Here is a 21,204-nt window from a genome sequence, read left to right on the forward strand (position 1 = left end):
AAGGGGTACTTAGGCTCTCACAGTAGGCCAGGATTCTGTGGTCCAGCAGACTACTAGGATGGCTGAGATGCAACTCCTTCCCCCCCGCCGGGGGAGTGGCAGTGGCTCCTGGATGCACGAACCTGCTGTTCTCTCTCAGGATCACAGCATTTGTGCTCCCACCACTGCCACTATGCCAGTGCCCCAGTTGACCAGCTGAGACCGCTGTCACACATGCCAAGATGATGCAGTCAGAAGTCCCTCCCTCAAGGCCTAGAGCTGTTTGAAGGTGTCTGACAAGGCCAGTTGCAAACTCCCCCTTTGAAAATCAGCAACCTTCTACCAGCCATGCTGCAGCCAGTGGGGTGGAACTGCACCGGAGCAGTAGGGCAGGCAAAGGTACTCGAAAAAGGGAAAGCACAAGGATTAATAGTACAGTTTTGTATGTATTACTGGAAGTGCTGGATAAAGTCGTTATGGATTTATCTTTGTGCATATGTTATTTGAGTACTCAGGCCAAGAGGGCGCTGTGATGGCCTGTAACAGAGGAATGGAAATGTGGGGAATTGTGGTGCAATGGTGATTTGGGAAGGGTTGCAGAGAACCAGAGTCTGATCAGTCATTCATGGACAATCTGTCTGGAGGGATGATGTCTCGAATGCCTCCTCCCTCCCTTCCTTCCTCCTGCTTCTCCTCCTGAGGTGCTTGTTGAAGGTCTAGTGGCAAGGTCTGTACCCTTATGATCGCAGGTTGTGTAGGATTCAGATGGTCACCATGAATCCTGAACATGCTCTGGTGAGTATTGGAGAGCTCCATCTGAGCATTCGAAGCAACAGAACTATTGTCTGAGGTGTCTATAGTCAGCTCATAATGTTCCTGGTTGCGGCATGGATCTCACTGTAGGAGTACCGTCCATGAGTGGTCAGGTTATGGATGGGAATCACGGGCCATGTGCAGAGAGGGTAAACCTGGTCATCGAGTAACCACTCACTGATTCAGCCTGGTGGCTCAAAGATGGCAGGAGCAGCTGACTGGCACAGGATAAAAGTAGGATAGTGGGCATTTAATGGCATGATGGTTTGAGTATGGTCACATGTCCCCATGCACCTGCAAAGCCACATGCATGCAGTCAATAGCTCCCTAGTACTCTAGCAAAACTGCATGTCTGCTCTTTCTGATTCTCTCTTCTTGGAGAGAAAATAATGAAGTCCCCTCTCTTGGCATACAGAACCTCGGTGACATCTCTGATGCAACGGTGCGTGACAAGCTGGGAGATGTTGGCAATATTGCCAGAAGGACCTGCTGGCATAGAAATTGAGGGTCATGGTGACCTTGATGACCACTGCCACCCTCACCCTGCTCTAAAGGTCCATTTGGAGGAGATCACGCAGTTCTGTGACCAACTTGGTGAAACATAGCCACTTTAGACAGTTATGAGAAATGCTTTCTGAAAACCCTGGGTCAGTATGACCTTCTGTTGAGAGGCCTTCTCCTCCTCCTCGTTTGCACAGGTTCCTCTCTCAGTGGCCTTTACTCCATTTTTTTGTCATGCTGGAGCCCAAAAGAGACTGCAACAATAGCCCCCATGGCTGAGGGCAGGCTTTCTGCTCATAGATCTTCAAAATCCATTCAGGTCTATGCAATGTTCCAGCACTACTTCCTTCTGGTTCCAACAACTTGTGTGAGCTCGTCCAGCAACACAATACATAATACTGCCACTATGCAGCAGCAAAAGAAAGTCAAAAGTACCTCAAAGGAAAGTTCCATCATGATACCTTTAAATAGTGCTAATGGGGGAATTCCACTTGCAGCTGAATACATGTTGAAATCAGCACTAGACACTGACTGACATCCCGATCTACCCAGTCTGCATGCTTCCAGCGCATACATGACACACCTGTACTACCATCCTTCCTAACATGGCAATCAGTGCAGGTCCCACTGGAAGTGGACATCCTGTCATTTTATTCCCTCTGGGCTCCTATAGTGTCAAAACCAGTGTCGCAAAGGAGCCCAATTTTGTGGCCTAATGTTTCGGAGGCTGGAATATATCCTTCTAAGATGTCTCATGATCAAATACAGCACTTATGCATTTAATGGGTTTGAGAGTTTAGATTTTTTGATGAAAAGAATTACCAAATTCTTATGGAAGTTGACTTTAGATCCATAAGAAACAACCATAATGCGCATATTAATGATAAATGGTGACTAAAAAATAAAAGTGATATATAATGCATTGATATAGATATGAAATATGAACAAGTCAAAGCATCTTATGTAAATATTAAAATAAAATTTTATGAAACTCACTGCCAAAATTTCCAGTATGCATTCTGCTCAAGTGGTACTTAGCACCCAAACGCTCATACCAAACATTAACTTGGCATCTTATTTAATCTTGAGTTGACCTTCAAACTCCACATCACCTCCACCCTACCTCAGACTCTCCACCATTAGAAATAATTCTTTGAATGATTTTGTCACCTCTAGCGTTGATAGGGCCATTTTTGGTCACCCTGGTGAAAGTGACAAGAAATGGGCATAGCAAGAGCAACACCAGGAGGAGTCAGCAGGGGACCCAGCTTCTAATTTCATGTGCCAGTGCAAAATGTGCTTGCTATAGTCAACTCACAAATTAGGATGTTTGAAATCAAGTATTGCTGCAGGTGTCTATGGCCTGCAGCAGCTTAAAGGGATAGTGATTTCTTTTGGTGGCCAGAACAGAGAAACAAAAGTGTGGAGCTACAGGAAGGTGGCTGGGGCCAATGAGTGTTTCAGCAGCAGACTAATGTTTTAAAATACAACTTTGGAAATTCCAGTGCAGCAGTTTGTGAGAAAGGGAAATTCTCTTCCTCTTGGATAATTTGCAGGACCAAGGGCAAATTAATAAAAGTCATAGCAGAAGGTGGCACAACATGGGAATGTAAGGAACACTTTCTCCAGGAGCTGACTACAGCCTAGAAAGTATAGTAAGCTAACCATGAGTACTAAGACTGGATTCCATTTCACATCCCTCATTCTTCCTGCACAGTTTGCAAGCTCCATTTTTCCCTCTGCAGAATGAATATTACTCTTTCCTGTTCTCATGTCTGTCCACAAATCAGCAAAGAGGATTTCATTCACCTTCTTTCTACTTTAGCTCAACCCCTCAAAAGCTGCTACTGCCTTCACAACCATTTCTCTCTCGGCCACATTTGCTGCTTATTCACATTACTGAAAACTGGCTCATACATAGTGAAGGCTAAAAGCCCGTGCCCAAGACACTTATTTTCCCAGTGAGGATGCTGCAATGTGTTTGGGTGATGTGTCTGCCAAAGCTGATTGGCTGGAGGTATGCGGAAACCACGAGCAGTGGATGTGAGGCTAGCAGCATTGGTAAGTATCTGAAGGTGAGTGGAGCATTTGAATGTTAGACATAAGCTCTAACTGTTGATGGGTAATGCCCTTTGAAGTTGCATCCACTGACCTTGAACACTTGTATAAGGTCATGGAGTTGTTTTGGTCACTGCAATCAGATCCTTAGGGCTAAGCTCCTGGAATTGATCTCCATGGCCATTTCCTTTTCGCAGTCTGTGCCTTAAGGGCCTCCTGGTCCTCTGTGGAAACATGGCATCCTTCCTTCTTTTAATCTCCAGCACTAAGGTCTCCAATGCTGCAGCAGAAACCTCGGGAGTCCTCTCTTTCCATTTGCTCCACTTTACCTTGCACCAAAGCCTTCCTGAGACTGCTCAAGCACCTGAATGCACCTCCACTTTAAGAGGGGCAAGTTGCCTTTAAGGGGTGCAGGTTTGCTGTGCATTATGCAAGCCAACCACAAAACTGACCGCCTGCTAAGTGTGTAGCCAGTCAACATTTTGCACTGGACTATGCATTACAATCATGGAGATGAGCAAGCATCATGATTTTTGTGGGTTTTTTTGCCTCATGGGACCAGGCATCACGATTCAAGCACCTGATTAAGTATCCCATTTCCACCAAACCCCCACTTATAAATTAAGGAGTAATTTTTATCATTATTAACAACAATTTTCTAACCAGCAGCATTTAATAGATAAGAATTTAATTCAAATAGTAAAAGTCCTTCAATAGTCAATGATGGGTCTGTTAAACTGCCAATCCAGTATCTTCCCATTGTTACATTTATCACAATGGGGCCCAAATAAACATGAAATATTATCATAATTTGCAAACCACTAAATTAGTTATGTATATATATATATAGATATATAAGATATATTCACAACTAACACATTTAGCAAGACAGAAATTGTGTGGCCTATTCGATCTCCAATGGCTACAAAATCATCATGCCACTCACCTCTGAAATAATTTTTGTCTTAATCTTATTTTTCTAATAATTTTTAATGTAAAAAATTGTACTCTCCATGAACTTTCTGGATGTTGTTTCAGGGACAATTATAGTTCTTGTTTCGAGGGTCTCCTGGGCCCTTTCAGCCCTAGGGTGGTGCAAACTCAGTGGTGGTGGGACTTCTGCCTGCCCCAAAGCTAGGGCCCCTGACACTAGATGATTGGACATGGTCAAAGTCATTATCCATCATTTCGGTGGGCAATGTAGCTGGTGCTTCCAACACTGCTGGGTGATATGTTTCAGGTGCAGCACAGTGTGGCCAGCAATCCAGACAGAAGAGGAAAATCTTAAATATTTTAAAAAAGTAGTAATTCAATCTAGCACTTTGCCTAGTGAATCTATCACTCTACAATTAAATATTTATCACCTCACCTATTCAGATCAAAGCACCATTCCACTGCTTTACAACCCTCCACATGAGCAACACACCAGAGTTCAGAGGGCCCAGCTGTGCTTTGGGGTGAATGACGATAATGTTCATCACATTATAATAAACTGTCCAAATTTGGAGTAACTTCCAGTGGAAAAGGCAAGGAGCCAGAGGAACAGATTCACACGTAATTTTCCTCATTCTGCTGCTGCATTACACTAGAGTGCAGAGCAACATCCACCATATAATGATAAAAACAAAAAGCTAAAAGCTACTGCGGATGCTGGAAATCCAAAACAAAATAAAAACAGAATTACCTGGAAAAACTCAGCAAGTCTGGCAGCATCGGTGGAGAAGAAATCAGTCAACGTTTCGAGCCCTCATGGCCCTTCAGCAGAACTGAAGCATAGTTTCAACAAGGGAGAAATATAAATTGGTTTAAGGTGGGTGGGGGGGAAGAGACACATTGAGGGTGTGGTGTGAGCAGATAATCAAAAGATGTCAGAGACAAAAGGGTCAAAGAGGTGTTGAAGGTGGTGGTCTTTGTCTGAGAAAAGTGCTAATTAAGAATGCAAGACAGGATATTCAAAGTACAGCTCTAGTGGGGGTGGGGTGGAAAGACTAAAGGTTTTAGTTTTAGATTTAAAAATAATGGAAATAGGTGGGGAAAGAAGAATCTATATAAATTATTGAAAAAAATACCCCACGGAACTCATTTCTCGTTATCTTGACTCCCTTCTCTCTCCCCTTGTCCAGTCCCTTCCCACCTACATCCGTGATTCCTCTGACACCTTACGTCACATCAACAATTTCCAGTTCCCTGGCCCCAACCCCTTCCTCTTCACCATGGATGTCCAATCCCTCTACACCTCCATCCCCCACCAGGATGGTCTGAGGGCCCTTAGCTTCTTCCTTGAACAGAGGCCCCAACAATCCCCATCCACCACTACTCTCCTCCGTCTGGCTGAACTTGTTCTCACACTGAACAATTTCTCCTTTAACTCCTCTCACTTCCTCCAAATAAAAGGTGTGGCTATGGGTACCCGCATGGGCCCCAGCTATGCCTGTCTCTTTATGGGGTATGTGGAACATTCCTTGTTCCAGTCCTACTCCGGCCCCCTCCCACAACTCTTTCTCCGGTACATCGATGATTACTTCGGTGCTGCTTCATGCTCTCGTCGGGACCTGGAAAAATTTATTAATTTTGCTTCCAATCTCCACCCCTCCATCATCTTCACATGGTCCATCTCTGACACTTCTCTTCCCTTCCTTGACCTCTCTGTCTCAATTTCTGATGATAGACTGTCCACCAATATCCATTACAAGCCTACCGACTCCCACAGCTACCTCGACTACAGCTCCTCACACCCCGCTTCTTGTAAAGACTCCATCCCATTCTCTCAGTTCCTTCGCCTCCGTCGCATCTGTTCTGATGACGCTACCTTCAAAAACAGCTCCTCTGACATGTCCTCCTTCTTCCTTAACCGAGGTTTTCCATCCACGGTCGTTGACAGGGCCCTCAACCGTGTCCGGCCCATATCCCGCGCATCCTCCCTCACGCCTTCTCCTCCTTGTCCTCACTTATCACCCCACCAGCCTCCGCATTCAAAGGATCATCCTCCGCCATTTCCGCCAACTCCAGCATGATGCCACCACCAAACACATCTTCCCTTCACCCCCCTTGACGGCATTCGGTAGGGATCGTTCCCTCCGGGACACCCTGGTCCACTCCTCCATCACCCCCTACTCCTCAACCCCCACTTATGGCACCTCCCCATGCCCACGCAGAAGATGCAACACCTGCCCCTTCACTTCCTCTCTCCTCACCGTCCAAGGGCCCAAACACTCCTTTCAAGTGAAGCAGCATTTCACTTGCATTTCCCCTAACTTAGTCTACTGCATTCGTTGCTCCCAATGCGGTCTCCTCTACATTGGAGAGACCAAACGCAAACTGGGCGACCGTTTTGCGGAACACCTGCGGTCTGTCCGCAAGAAAGACCCAAACCTCCCTGTCGCTTGCCATTTTAACACTCCACCCTGTTCTCTTGCCCACATGTCTGTCCTTGGCTTGCTGCATTGTTCCAGTGAAGCCCAACGCAAACTGGAGGAACAGCACCTCATCTTCCGACTAGGCACTTTACAGCCTTCTGGGCTGAATATTGAATTCAACAACTTTAGATCTTAAACTCCCCCTCCCCCCATCCCCACCCCGTTTCTTTCCCCCCCCCACCCGCCTTTTTTTTCAATAATTTATATAGATTCTTCTTTCCCCACCTATTTCCATTATTTTTAAATCTAAAACTAAAACCTTTAGTCTTTCCACCCCACCCCCACTAGAGCTGTACTTTGAATATCCTGTCTTGCATTCTTAATTAGCACTTTTCTCAGACAAAGACCGCCACCTTCAACACCTCTTTGACCCTTTTGTCTCTGACATTTTTTGATTATCTGCTCACACCACACCCTCAATGTGTCTCTTCCCCCCCACCCACCTTAAACCAATTTATATTTCTCCCTTGTTGAAACTATGCTTCAGTTCTGCTGAAGGGCCATGAGGGCTCGAAACGTTGACTGATTTCTTCTCCACCGATGCTGCCAGACTTGCTGAGTTTTTCCAGGTAATTCTGTTTTTATCCACCATATAATGTTCTACAAAATATACTTTCATTCATTTATTGAAATCTCAGATGAAAATAATCATATTTTTTAAAATAAGCAGCTGTAAGGGACAAAAATCTATATTTCTCAGGAGCACCAGCATCTGAAGTAGGTCCAAGTTGCCAATCCAAGCAATTAGTTCAATTTATTCTGAAAACCTTACATATGCCCCTTTAAGAGTGTTTTCAAGAGATCGACATTTAAAAAAGAAAGCAAAATCTAATGTGACACCAGCATCCTTTTGTTAGATTAAACTAGTCATTCATGTAGACAGGTCTCAGGCAGTATAACAAGCTACAGATAGTTTGATAGAGAGGAGGCTTTGAATGCTAGTTGGAGCACAAGATTTGTTATTTTTGAGTTTATTGGAATAAAATGTAGCTGAGTCAGCAAAATTTAGAATAGTGGCCTCATCTTTAATAGAAGGCATAGCACAATTCTCATTTGACCCCAATCTATATCAAAAGTCAGTTCAACATCATTATATGTCAATCATCAAGTACAAATTTCCAATATTTCACAATAAAATTCTGATATATGTGCATCAGCAATATAAAAAAGTGCAGGCATCCTGTTGCAACATGTATTATTTATAAACTGCTTGATATGTGTATCACTATCACATCTACGGGGGGATCAAGTGTAACAGAACATTATTATTCCACTTGACCAGTTGAATTATACTTACTCTCTTTCTGTGTAGTAAGGGTAATCCACTCGGAGGCTGTGCTGCCCACTGAGTTGTAGCTTATTATTTTAAGGTTATAACTTGTGTAAGGCTGAAGGTCTGTCAAGTTGAAGCTCTGGCCTTTTCCGGTGTATACAACTTTAATGGATTCAGCAATACAAGACTGTGCTATTGGTTGCATTGGCTGAGGACAGGGAGTGAGCATCTGCAGCTCATAGCTGTAAACATAAAGAAGTTCAATAAAATGAAAAGATATTTAGATACTTTAAGATATGGTAAATATTATAGTTTAAGAAAATATGTAAAAGCAAGATAAAAATTCAAATTTAACCTTTCACAGTATTAGTGATGATACTTATTACTTATGACATTACTTTCTCTACAATTCGAATAGATGCATTGATCCATTTAAACATACTAATATCTCTGTTAAAATATTGGATTGAGGAATGCTGTATAGATGGGTTAATCTTTTGTATCTGAATAAAACAAGACATATTTTCTAGGCTGAAACTCTTGAAGTTTGAGATTACAGGCTATATTTTTCTCTCTTTGCAAATTACCTTGAGGAAATTTAGCTGGTGGGGGGAAGAGGGGAAATCACAGATAAGTTACAGAGATCACCCTTTTTTCCTCAGTGTGTTGCACCCAAGAAGCAAAATTTTAAATAATTCATACTTTTCTCAAATGCGGGTTTAAACCATTCAATGTTGTCATATAAGAAATCCTAAATTACATTCAGATTATATTAGATGCAGTCTAGCGAGAACTGTTTCTTAAATATCTTAAAGCAATTAGTGTAATTCTTACCTTTGAATGTGACCATTAGGTGACTGTGGAGCATCCCATTGCAAATTAGCACTCATTGATTTTATATTCTGAGCCAGCGGAGGAGGCTGATTGGCAGGAGCTGATGAGTGAGTAGCAAGCTTTGCCACAGGTCCTTTGCTACAGCACTTAAAACAAGTGCATGCCTCTACACCAATGGAATAGTTTGTAAAGGGCTCTAGTCCATGAATAGTTTGCTGTGTTAATGTTCCTTCAGAAAGCTGTCAGCAAAGCAAAAAAAAATTATGTTTATATATTTTGATACCATGTCATCTTTGAACAAAATTAAAGAGCTGACGTAAGTAACAAGCAATCTATTTTTAATAATGTAGGTTGGCTGATTTTACTTAATATGTCAGGTACACACTTGTAGGATATCACCAGGATATCATGGTACATTATTAAGTCTTTTCAAAATCATCCATAGAGACAAGCTGAGTTGTACCAAGGACCAAACCTCTCAGCTGATTGTTTTAATTGAGGTGGCCTATCTCAATGCTGGGAAAAGACAAAGTGATCTATTTCATAGTTTTACAGAAAATGGTGTCCTGGCACACTTGTGCTTCAGACCAACATGAATTTCATCCTTTAAATACAATGCAGGTTGTAAGGAATAGGTCAGTTTGAGATACATGAATAGAACATAAGCTTTATATTCACTATCTCTGATTTACTCACAGTATGTTGTACTAGTAATGTGTGGCTGGTCAGTAATTGGTATTTTATTTAACAGCATAAAGCACTATCTTGTGTTGCTGGTGAATAAATATGAACAAGCTCAGCTGGAGCGCTGGAATAGCACTCAAAGCAAATTGACCCCTCCCCACTGTTTTTCAGTGAATGAGGGAAAAGAGGCTGAATTTGACATTTACAAGATCGAAACCTGTTTTGTTTTGTGTAAACAGCTCATTAGGTAAGCACTTAAACAGCCTTCTGAGGTGGGACATGGGTGACCTGCAGCGAAGGCAACACACGATGAATAGAATTTTGATGGACCTACACCAATGCATAAAATTAACTTATCAGGGCCAGAGAGGTTTTTCATCTGGAATCATCACTTTAATACTCCTAATTGTACAAGCCCCACCTTTTTCATCTGCTCTTCAAGTGAGGATAGTGTGTAATGAGCCTAAGTTTACACTATCACAGTGATTTCTGTGAAGACTGCCGAAACACAGCCTGTGGAGGAGCATCGCATCACTGACAGTAACTTCTGGATTTCTGCACTTAACTGCACATGTGTGGATGCCAGAAGTAGCTGTCAGGTTTACCCTGTATTAACAGTGAGCACTGACAGCCTCATTGTTATTAGTACAGCATAATCTGGTCATTAAATTGAGAACTATGGTGCATATCAAAGAATGTTTACTGCTGCTCTCTGGCAAGTGACAGAGAAGTACAGCATTGCTTTGATAGATAAATAAATGGGCATTCAATTTGAATGAGGTTGGTTAAGGGGGGACTGTTCAATTTGGCACTTCAGGGCGCACTTCCCAGAGAAACTAGGCACCGCTCTTGGAAGGAACTGGTGATCTGGCTCATTACTTTGTGCACTATCAGTAAGACCTGGGAACAGATGCAAAAAAGACATCACACTTGAAAGGAACTGACAAGCAAACAGTACTCAGCAATGCCATGTATTTGATGAATGGTCCAAAGATTGCAGTTGCAAAGTGTTGTCTGTTCCACATATGCTCCTCATCCATGCCAATCCTCACATGATACATCTTGTTTATTAATTCTTACATGCACCCAAATCTCTGGAGGGCACATTTTTCTGAATCTAATTTAGAATGGTCACGTCTTTCAATGTCATAACATCTCAAGTTATTTTAGAGCAATCTAGCTGCATGATGCACAGTGATTTACCAACAGTCAGGTTGACAATATTTTGAAAATGATTTGTGGTAAAGAGTATGCGATGAAGAGACGTCCCCACTGACTTGACCAAGAAGCTCCAATAGGAGTTCTGAATCCAGCTGTTTGTGTGATGGTGGGTCTACATGTCTTGTCTTAAAAACAGGTAGATCTCTTTCTGAGAATCTTCTGGAAAACGTTATTATCTAGCTTCCTGAGGATCATGTTATGATCCTGTAAAGACAGATAACTTTTAAAAAGAGGTTTCATGTTCTAAGACTTCTGCCATAAAAGACACACTAAAAGCAACACCAATTAAAACATTACTTAGTAGGTAGTTAATACACTAAACAACAGAAAAGATACTCCCCTTGACTTCCCAAAATAACCAAAAACCCCATGCTGCATTTATAAGTTACACTGCATTCCCTGCAGAATTGTCCAAAGTTACTCCCAACATCTAATAGGCTTCCACCTCTCTGTTTCATTGAGTTGCAATGTCCAGTGCCCGTCGAAAGTCATTTCCCTTAGTCTTCTAAGAATCCCTGAATCTACTTTCAGTAGCAATTCCCACTCTGGTGACTCCCTCTACTGGCCATGCCTGGACAAATCTGCCAATGTCCTTAAATTTCCATAGGTCCTGTCTCTTTGACCAGAAAATGAGCTTTCATCAGCATTCTGTCTGGTAGTCAACAGAGAACAGCCTTTTCCACTGCTGTTCAGAACAACTGCTGTACCTCTGTCTCTCTCTCATCTCTGGGGCTTTCTCTCTCCCTCTATCTCTCTCTCTTTCTATTCAGGGTCTCTGAATCAGACTGCCTGAGAGTCTGTAGGTACGCAATAGCAAGACCAGGTGCTCCTTCCTTTGTGTTCAGATGTGAAAACTGGCACTTATGTTTCAATAGGACTTGAACTGGATCCCTGATCCCCATGGCAACCAGGTCACATCAGCTTATCATCAGGCAGAACTAGTAGGAGATAACCTGACCGTTTCCATTTCTCTATTTTACCTTCAATTAAAAGAGACAGTTTAAAACATAACCATCTTATAAAACCTCACACTTGTAACAAGTTAGAAAAGTGATGTTCATCCCAACAGTGGTGGTTGTGGCTGCTAGGTGACAAAAAGAGAAAAACTAAAGAAAAGGACAAATATATTACAAAACAATGCAAAATAAAGCACATTCAACTAAAACAACTGAAACAAGAAATGCTGCATAGACAGTTTAAGAAAGCCAGGAAATGTCTTCTCCTGCTTGTGCATCTGTGACAGATTTCTTTTAACGGCACAATCCCATGACATTCCATCCATAGCCCAAAACATCAGAAAACCAGGCTGAGAGACAACCCAGTTTACAAATTTCTGACCCTTTAATAAGGCCTGAACCACTGAGCAACATGAGCTTTCTGCTCCATGAAGGGCTGAATGGTTTGTTTCTATGTTGTAACATTCTATAACCACAGCCTCACCAAACTGCATCAGTGAAATATTGTTTGAAAATATGTTATCACTGTAAAACTAGTTATGGATATGATTTACAGCAGATATATTGCATGTCACTAATTAACAGACCAGCACACGTTTTGAAAATGCAGGCAGACACCTTTTGCTAGTTAATTCACATCTGGAATTGAACAGCTGAAGCAGTTGGCTATTGCCTTCTGATGTCAAATGCTTTCACTATTTATTGCTTTTTGTCCTGATAATACCGATTGAATACAGTTCTTTGTGCACTGACAGATGGCTTAGCCAAAATATAATAAAACATATTGCAACTGTAATTTCCTTGCAGAATCATCACACTATTTACCACGGGCTCAAAAGTGACCTCTTGTGTGCAATAATGGCCTCAGACTTCAACTGGTGACATTAGAGTATAATGATTGCTACTGCAGTAACCTTGAGGGAAGTATCACTGCATCACAACAAACCATAAATTGTCTTTTAATGAATAAGAAGCATGTCATGTTGGTGAACAGTGCATGGAAACAGATCGTTTGTGTGTCCTGACCAGGGAATCTATTGGTTATGGGCATTGACTGAAACTCGTGGTAACACAATTTATTAACTGACACATGCTTAATAATGAAATCTAAGATGACTCAGGTCACTGCTTGTATGAACACCAAGGAAAAAGCACCTATGTCAAGAAAGGAATACAATATTTATGTTTTTATAAAACAAGACATTGGGAATAATAGTTGTTTGGGCAACATTGATAAAAATAATTTCCAAAGCTGGTGGCGAACACCAAAGGGTAAAAATGTCCCTTCACAACTTACAAGATTCACCCACTCTTAAACATAGCTGTTATTACGCCCAATACAAACAGAGTTTTCATCTAAGAAGAAATAAATTTGATGTATTGAGAAATACTATCTCGGTGATCATAGACATTGGCAGTGTTCTTTCCAGCAAATGCCAAACTGGTTTCTACTCCAGTGTTACATAAAGAAATTTGGGCTGCTTTTGACATCATATTCACCTATTCTGCTCAGAATGCTGAGAAGATAGAACCCACTCTAACTGCTTTTGCAATTGCCTGGATTCTAATCAGATTTCAATTTGACTATGGGTGTCCATCCATTCATCCAAGACTTTTGTTTTTAGCACTAATTCCAATTTAGTTATTGTGCTTTCACTATTGTACTACTACTGGCAACTTCATCCACAGACATGATGCCAGCTTCCATATGTGCACTTTCAACGCTCAACTCTATCTTTTTATTATTCATTCATTCATGGGATGTGGATGTTGCTGGCTAGGCCAGCATTTATTGCTCATCCATAATCGCCCTGGTTCAGAAGGCATTTAAGAGTCAAACACATTGCTGTGGGTCTGGAGTCACATGTAGGCCAGATCAGGTAAGGGCAGCAGACCCCTTCTCTTCACGACATTAGTGAACCAGATGAGTTTTTACAACAATGGTTTCATGGTCATCATCAGAATTTTAATTCGAGATTTTTATTGAATTCAGATTTCACCGTCTGCCGTGGTGGGATTCAAACCCGAATCCTGAGAGAATTACCCTGGGTCTTGTGGAATACTAGTCCAGTGACAATACCATTTTTCCACCACCTCCCTCTTATCTCTCTACCTTTCCAGCACCTCTCTCAAATCCTTCACTGTCCATGTCTTGTGAGACTGCTTGCCCAACATCTAGGCTTGGGTTAAATGAAAATTTCTTTAGTTAGACATTAGGATCATCAAAGCAGTTAGGTTCTATAGTTAGAGGGAAGTGATGAGGGAGAAGGGCATGTGTCTGCGGGCATGGGCTGCTTCATTATCTGAGCAGTGACAAATGGAACTGAACACTGAACAATCATTCATGAACACCCTCAGTTTGGATCTTATGATGGAGGGAAGGTCATTGATGAAACAGCTGAAGATGTTTGGGCAGGACACTACCCTGAGAAACTCCTGCAGCAATGTCCTGGAATTGAAATGATTGGTCTTCAAAAACAAGGACCATCTTTCTTTGTACTACATTAATCTCAAGCCAGTGTAGAGTTTTCCTCCTGATTCCCATTGACTTCAATTTTACTCGGGCTCCTTGATGCCACACTTGTTCAAATGCTGTCTTAATGTCAAGGACAGTCACTCTCACCTCACCACAGAATTTAGCTCAATTGTCCATGTTTGGACTAAGGCTGTAATAAGATCTGGAGCCAAGTGGTCCTGGTGGAACCCAATCTGAGCATCGGCAAGCAAATTATTGCTGTGTAAGTGCTACTTGATAGCACTGTTGATGACATTTTCCATTAGACGATTGAGAATCGACTGACGGGGTGTTAATTGGTCAAATTGGAATTGTCCTGTCTTTTATAGACAGGACATACCTGGGCAATGTTCCACTTTGTCAGGCAAATGCCAGTGTTGTAGCTGTACTGGAGCAGCTTGGCTAAAGGTGTCATTAGCTCAGAGATATAACTCTTTAGCATTACAGCTGGGATTCTGTTGGGGACCTACAGCCTTTGCTGTGCCCAGTGCCCTCAGCATCTCCTGATGTCACAGGAGGTGAATCAAATTGGCTCAATACTGGTTTCTGTGGTGGGGAGCTCAGGATGATACCAAGATGTATCATTCACTTGGCAATTCTAGCTACAAGCCTATTCTATGCAACCTGTCCTCAAAATTTAACCCTTTAACCATGGCATCATTCTCATAAATCTATGCTCCATTGCCAATGTATCCTTCCTGAGGTGCGGTGCCCAGACTGTATACAATACACAACATATAACTGCAACATAGCTTCTACCCTTTTGAATCCCAGTCCACTTGAGATAAAAAATCGAGTCCAGCCAGCCCCAAAATCTCCATTCTGACTGGTGCACCACCACACCCCACCATCCTTCACCCTACCATCAATGACCGTGCCTTCCCACCATCTAGGCCCTAACTTCTGAAATGCCTCCTGTCGTGTTTTAGTATATTATGAACTTTCAGTCAATACCTTTAAAAACTGGACAATCAGGCTGTTAAAATGGCTGCTGCGAATCATATGACCTTTGGCATTTGAGCTTCAGACAGTCTTAAGTCTCAAGTCAATACTTATCAAATATGGACATTCACAGCCACCCAAGAAATTCACACATCCCTTTGTTTTAGGATGGATCAACAGACAAGACTATAGAATTGCAGCTGGCCTGACTCTCTGTTTCACCCTGGACAAAAAGGGACATTGAAACACAATGGGCAGACTATTAGTCGGGGGAGTGGGGTGGGGGGTGGGTGGGGGGGCGGGGTGACAGATGGGGTGGACGGTCCAACCCCCACAGAAGCAAAGTCGGTGTGGAGCCAACCCACTCTATGCCAGCCTATTCCACAGCCATAACTTGCCATGGGCGGGCTAAAGAGGCACAGTGTGGCCTTCCACCCCTCCCCCCTGCACCCTCCCACACTGGGGAGGAAGTTCTGCCCTTAGGATCTGTGGCCAATCCGATTGGTTGGCAGCTCCGTCAGTCCCGGCAGAGACAAAAGCGCATTGGCAGGTGCTGCCGGGACTGCAAACAAGAAGAATAAGAAGGCCCAATGGATCCCAGAGACAGGTAAGCCTGGTATCGTGGGCAGGGAGGATTTGGGCAGGTTAGGGAGTGGTGCATGGTGGGTAGGGGTGGTGTGTTTAAGGCAGCAGGTGGGTAGGAAGAAAGTGGGGGTTTCTATTTTATAGGTGGTGCTCCCCCAACAAACCAGAAAGGGCAACCCCAAAGATAGTATCCTCTCTACCTCCTGCCCTTTGGAAGTTATTTTTAGAACCAGGCTGTCCAGTGTTGCCGGAAGGCCCACACCAACTGTTATATGGTGTGGGCAGCATATTATCGAGGTCAATTGGCTTGGTAACAAACCCAATTGACCCTTGATTACCTATTTAAATATTGCGGGTGGGCTGCCAATTTCAGCGCTTGCCCACCCCGTGTGTTATGGGCGTGAGTTCGGGGGGTGGGTGGAAGGTCGTGGGGTGGGCACCTGTTGTATTTTATGTGCATGGCCTGACCAAAAGTATGTGAGGTGAAGGCACATAAATGCAGCCCAATGTGTGTAAGATGGATATGAGTGGATCCCATTAACCTTCCATTGTATTACAATAGTTTTCCCATTTAAACTAGACTGGGTGAATCTCAAGATATCAAATGACAAAAGAGGATGATTGAAAAGTTAAAGTTCACCCAAGAACCAAACTCCTGGAAACGCAACTACAAGCAACCTCACAACTTACTGAGAATCCTTCACTTCACCAGACCTTCACTTCAATCAAGGCACCACTTCATTCAAGAAACGACAGGTCAGCCAAGGAAGAGACTGAGATACCAATAAGCAGTATATTTCCTTCATCTGTATCTAATGTGTGTGTGTGTGAGAGATGAGTGAGTGAATCATTGCATCAAATTTGGGCTAAGATTATGATAATAAATAACCTTTATTTTTAAATATTTAATTAGGACACTCACTCTGAAGGTAAGAAAACACTCACCACTTACATACAAACATGCGGCCCATGACCAGTAAAAGGAAACACGTAGGGCAGGATTTTGTCCTTGTCGCGTGGGTGGGCCCAGGAACAGCCGCGAAACCAAACCGCCGCTTGCGATCGGGCCTGGACTGTGATTTCACGCTGGTGGGCCAATTAAGGCCTGCCCAGCGTGAAACGCAGCTCATCACTGGCCGGGAAGGGCCGAGCGGGGGCAGGGGCCTATTGGCCACCGGGTCCAATGGCAACCCAGCAGCCAGTTTAAAAACCCCCCAGGCAGCCCCAGAAAGGCTACCAGGGAAGGACGTCTGTCTGCCGTTGTGAAGATGGACTCGAGTGCGGCAGCAAACGCCAGGTGGGAGGGTAGGTTAGGTGGGCACTCAGCCCCCCTGCTTTTCTGGTGAGTGCCTTGCTGTCCTCCTGGAGGAGGTGGCTGCCAGGAGGGACACCCCTGTCCCCAGAGATGGGAGAAGGAGGCCACCACACCTCGTCAAGAGGGCATGGGAGGAGGTGGCAGCCCTAGTGAGCAGCCACGATATGGTGTGGTGCACATGGCTGCAATGCTGGAAGAGGTTCAATGTCCTGCTGCACACAGGAAGGGTGAGTACCGTGTTGGCATGGGTCAGTGTGCAGAAGTGTTAAGGTGTGGGCATTCCCCCGTAGACCTCAGGGGTGCTAGAGTCTGAGTGCCAACTGTCAATGATGCCAGAGCTGACCAAGGGGGTGATCCTTGGCTGCTTAGACTGAGTGCTTTGTGGCTCAAGGGCCACCACTCAGATGAGCCCTGCCAGGTGCTCCTCAGATGGGGATGGCCAGGTTGCATTGGCGCTGCAGGTAGAGAGTGGACTAATCAATGCTCCTCTGTCCTTTCAGGAGAAGACAAACCATAACCAAGTCAAGAGAGCACATATGGACAGAGTACAGCTCAACCTCCTGCTGCTCTCCCAGTTCAAGCAAGATGCCTTGGAGCTGGAGAGCCAGCACGCTCCCCATGCAACCGGGTGTGGAGAGGTGGGGGTGCCAGACGAAGGTAAGAGTGCAGTGCACAGAGGTGAGACTTTCGGATTGTGCAACCATTTTAGTGTGGTCTCTTCATTGATGTGAGCCTCGAACCTGGAGACCCCATTGATCGTTGAAAGACGAGGGCATCGTGATGCAGGTCTCCATTGACTCACCAGGGTACCTGGCATGCACAGTGACAGTGTGATGACTTTAACTAATGACATGTCCTTCTTCTCTCTTTTAGGTTTGCCAGCAGGTGTCCGGTCTGTAGACCCTGAAGGGCCGCCCCTGATACCGAAGGACCACCATGCGTCATTTTCACCTGCGTCACACCCGCTCTCTGAAGCAGACACCAGTGCAGATACCAGCACCTCGGTGGGCATTAGATCGGCGGCTAGTATCTCGGTGCACATTGGTCAGGGCACTTCACAGTCGCTTGAGGTGCAGGCGGAGGCAGAGAGTGCCCAGGGCGTCGGCAGTCAGAGGACTGCTGGGAACCAGGACAATGCTCAGTCAAAGGCTGATGATGAGCCTCTGGAGTCGTCCATTAGGCAGCAGATGCTGGAAGTCCAGCGAAATGTGTGGGAGGATCTGGCAGAGATCCGTGAAGGTATGCATGCCATGGTCTCCATGATGGAGGAGTCCATGCGGAGCATGAGCACTGCACTGACCGTCATGGCCAAGTGCACTGCCTCCCCCACAGAGAGAGTGGCAACTCTCATGGAGAGGTAGCTCTAGGGGCAGAATCAGGGGTTCCTGGGGTTGCACTCGGACCTGCAATTCCTCACACAGGCACTGAACTCAGGTGGTCAGTGTCAGTGTGGAAGTTGGATGAGGCGCCCAGTATCCCAGCTAGGTGCCTGTCCATCAATGGTGTGCAGGGAGGTCCCCCCTTGCCAGTGCTGAACCCCAGGGCCCCACTGAGCCCCATGCAGATGATGAGCCTCTGGATTCGGCCATAAGAGACATGTTGGAGATGCAGCGACAAACAGGGGAACATCAGGCAGAGCTGCCAGAGGCCATGCACAGACTGGACTGAAGGCTGGATGAGTCCATCCACGCTCTGACTGATATCATGACTCCAGCTTGCGAGCACTTGACTGCCTCCATGGAAAGGGTGGTGATCGCCTTGGAGACCCAGGCATAGCAGAACACACAGTGGCTAACGGATAGGTGTTCAGACCTGCACTCTATCACTCTAGCCGTGGGTGCAGTGCAGCAATGGCTAGAAGAGAGGGGGACAGGGCACCTCAACCTCCCTCCAGGTTCCCCTTCTCCTCAAGCAGTCAGGGGAGTGCCATTGGGCACCCACAGGGAGGAGGAGCACCAGCCAGTCACCCGGGGGGCTACATCCCAGGACACTCCAAGGGTGCCCTGCTGCTCCACCTTCCCTCTTCCAGTGACCCCATCACTTCCAGCAGGTCAGCCTGAGGAGAGTGCACCAGCACATGACCAGGTGACCCTTAGCAAGCCGCGGCCCTCTAGGCCTCGGGCCATCAGAGGATGCCCGCCAAAGTCATCACAGTCAACTGGGCATAGCAGTCAGCAGGCTGCTTCCACCTCAGCTGTGGATGTGGGGGCTGCACCTAGAAGTAATGGTAGGGAAAGAAAGATTAAGATGTATTGTAGAGACACAGGTCGCACAGATGTACAGCCAGTGTATATAGTTTTGGCACTTGTAAACGTATGTTCACTCACATTCTTTGGAAGTTTCCATCCTGCTGCTAGTTGGGCATCTAAGGGTCTAGAATGTGGGCCCCCAGCAGAGTGTGATAATGGACTCCTATAGATTCACTACTCTCACATTATCAACATAGTGATTACTCAATAATCCCACATGTGCATGATTAAGCAATGGCTCATCTCGGCCAGAGGTATCCAGAGCGCCGTCCACCTTATGCCACCAGTGGAACTGGCCAAACACGCCGTCTCCGAAGGAATGAAAGCTGCCACCCAATACACCAACTCTGTTCAGGTCAATCATTCTAAAGATTATTAAGCACTGGCCATCATTTGAGAGTGTGCTGCATGGCCACACATCACGCAAGCCATTATTTGCAGCTCACCAGGTTCTGACCTCTGAAAATTCAGCGAGGTCATTGCATCTCCTGCTGCTGTTGCCCTGATGTGAGATGTGGGTGGATGTGAGGTGTACTCAAGGGGGGTTAAATCTGCTGTGTGAGTGGCAAGGGACACAGTAGATGCAGTTTCAGGGCTGAGAGAGTGAAGCTCCACATTGTCTTCCTTTCAACAGAAAACCAGATGCTTCCCTACATTTCTGGAGAAAGCTGTGGTGGACACATCGAATCGTTAATGGCCTTCCTTAGTGATTTGTCATTTTGAGCTTACATGCAGGTGAAGGCTGCAAGTAAGGAGGCAACCGGCATGTTAGCCTTGACTGCAAGAGGAATTTGAGCGTAGGATTTAAGAATTGTGTGTGCAGTTGCCTGAAGCATTTGTCAGATCTCACATGGAGGTCTCCTTATCAAGAATGGTAGTAGACCTCGCATAAAAGGTTTGCAACCAAAGTGCATCCGATATCATTGAAGGAATGGAGTTTTAGTGCATGAGGTGAAAGAGTAGAATGAACCTGTATGCTGGACCATGCCGAGGAACGTGAAGCTATCCATGTAAAGCATCAGCAGCTCTAATAGGGCTCTTAAGGGTCCATGCAGGAAAGATGTTTACCTTGGCTGGGTGTCCACAATGATGGATCACATCTCGCAATAATACTAAGGCTATCTAGGACAGAGACTTATAGGACTCTCTGTGATTGGAGGGTCCGGAGTGGTTGTACCTCAGCAACCCATATTGCAGGTGAGGCACTCTCTGTGAGTGGATTCCAGAGTTACGTCAAAACTTCTCGGCATGATAAGGATGTCAAGGGATATGGGTCTAATATGGGTGAATGGCGATCAGGGGGCAGGAACATGATCCTCCCTCATCAGTCTGCATGGGGTGGGGGGGGTGACCTCAAGAGGCCAAATGGTGTTCTCATGCTGCTGTTTCCTGTGGACCCATCAATCTGTTTCTGCCTGAAAGAGCTCTCTGTCAGATCCGCTCTCCTTTGGGAGTAGGTGCGAGGGTGATATGAGTGCATCCCTGCCAGGGTTAGATTTGATATTGCTTTCAAGTTGCCATGCACATGGACTTTGTGAGGGCATGGGTGAAATCACCATTCTACATACAGATGCATGTGGTTGCGGGAGAACGCTGGAGTGCTGTGCGTGTTCTAATGAGCTCATTTAGTGTCAGACCTCTGCATATTAGCATAGTTTGACGCATGCAAAGGATCAAACCACCTATAGGGCAGAAGGTAACCAGTGCAATTTTATTCAGCTATCATAAATCAAGGTACATTACAGAAAAGTATAATTTCTGTAACCAAAAAGGAGCTGGGGCCTTCCGGCCAGCAGAGGATAGAAAACTAATACATTAAAGAAATACGTTGGCAGTTTACTCTGCCTGGAATCTGTTAGCTAT

The 21,204-nt window shown here is 44.8% G+C and overlaps 1 protein-coding gene across 1 annotated transcript in view; it reads right to left on the reverse strand.

The window, feature by feature from the left end:
* Nucleotides 1–21,204, reverse strand: part of ush2a (Usher syndrome 2A (autosomal recessive, mild)) — a 1,183,552-nt gene that overhangs the window by 27,576 nt on the left and 1,134,772 nt on the right. Inside the window, exons 69-71 of the mRNA XM_078556364.1 lie at nt 12,137–12,171; nt 8,875–9,113; nt 8,065–8,282 (exon numbers count right to left, since the gene is read on the reverse strand). Of these exons, the coding sequence (XP_078412490.1) occupies nt 8,065–8,282; nt 8,875–9,113; nt 12,137–12,171 (492 nt within the window). The remainder of the gene's footprint in view (nt 1–8,064; nt 8,283–8,874; nt 9,114–12,136; nt 12,172–21,204) is intronic.

The sequence above is a fragment of the Cetorhinus maximus genome, chromosome 14 (assembly GCF_964194155.1).
Source record: "Cetorhinus maximus chromosome 14, sCetMax3.hap1.1, whole genome shotgun sequence".
Taxonomy (NCBI): domain Eukaryota; kingdom Metazoa; phylum Chordata; class Chondrichthyes; order Lamniformes; family Cetorhinidae; genus Cetorhinus; species Cetorhinus maximus.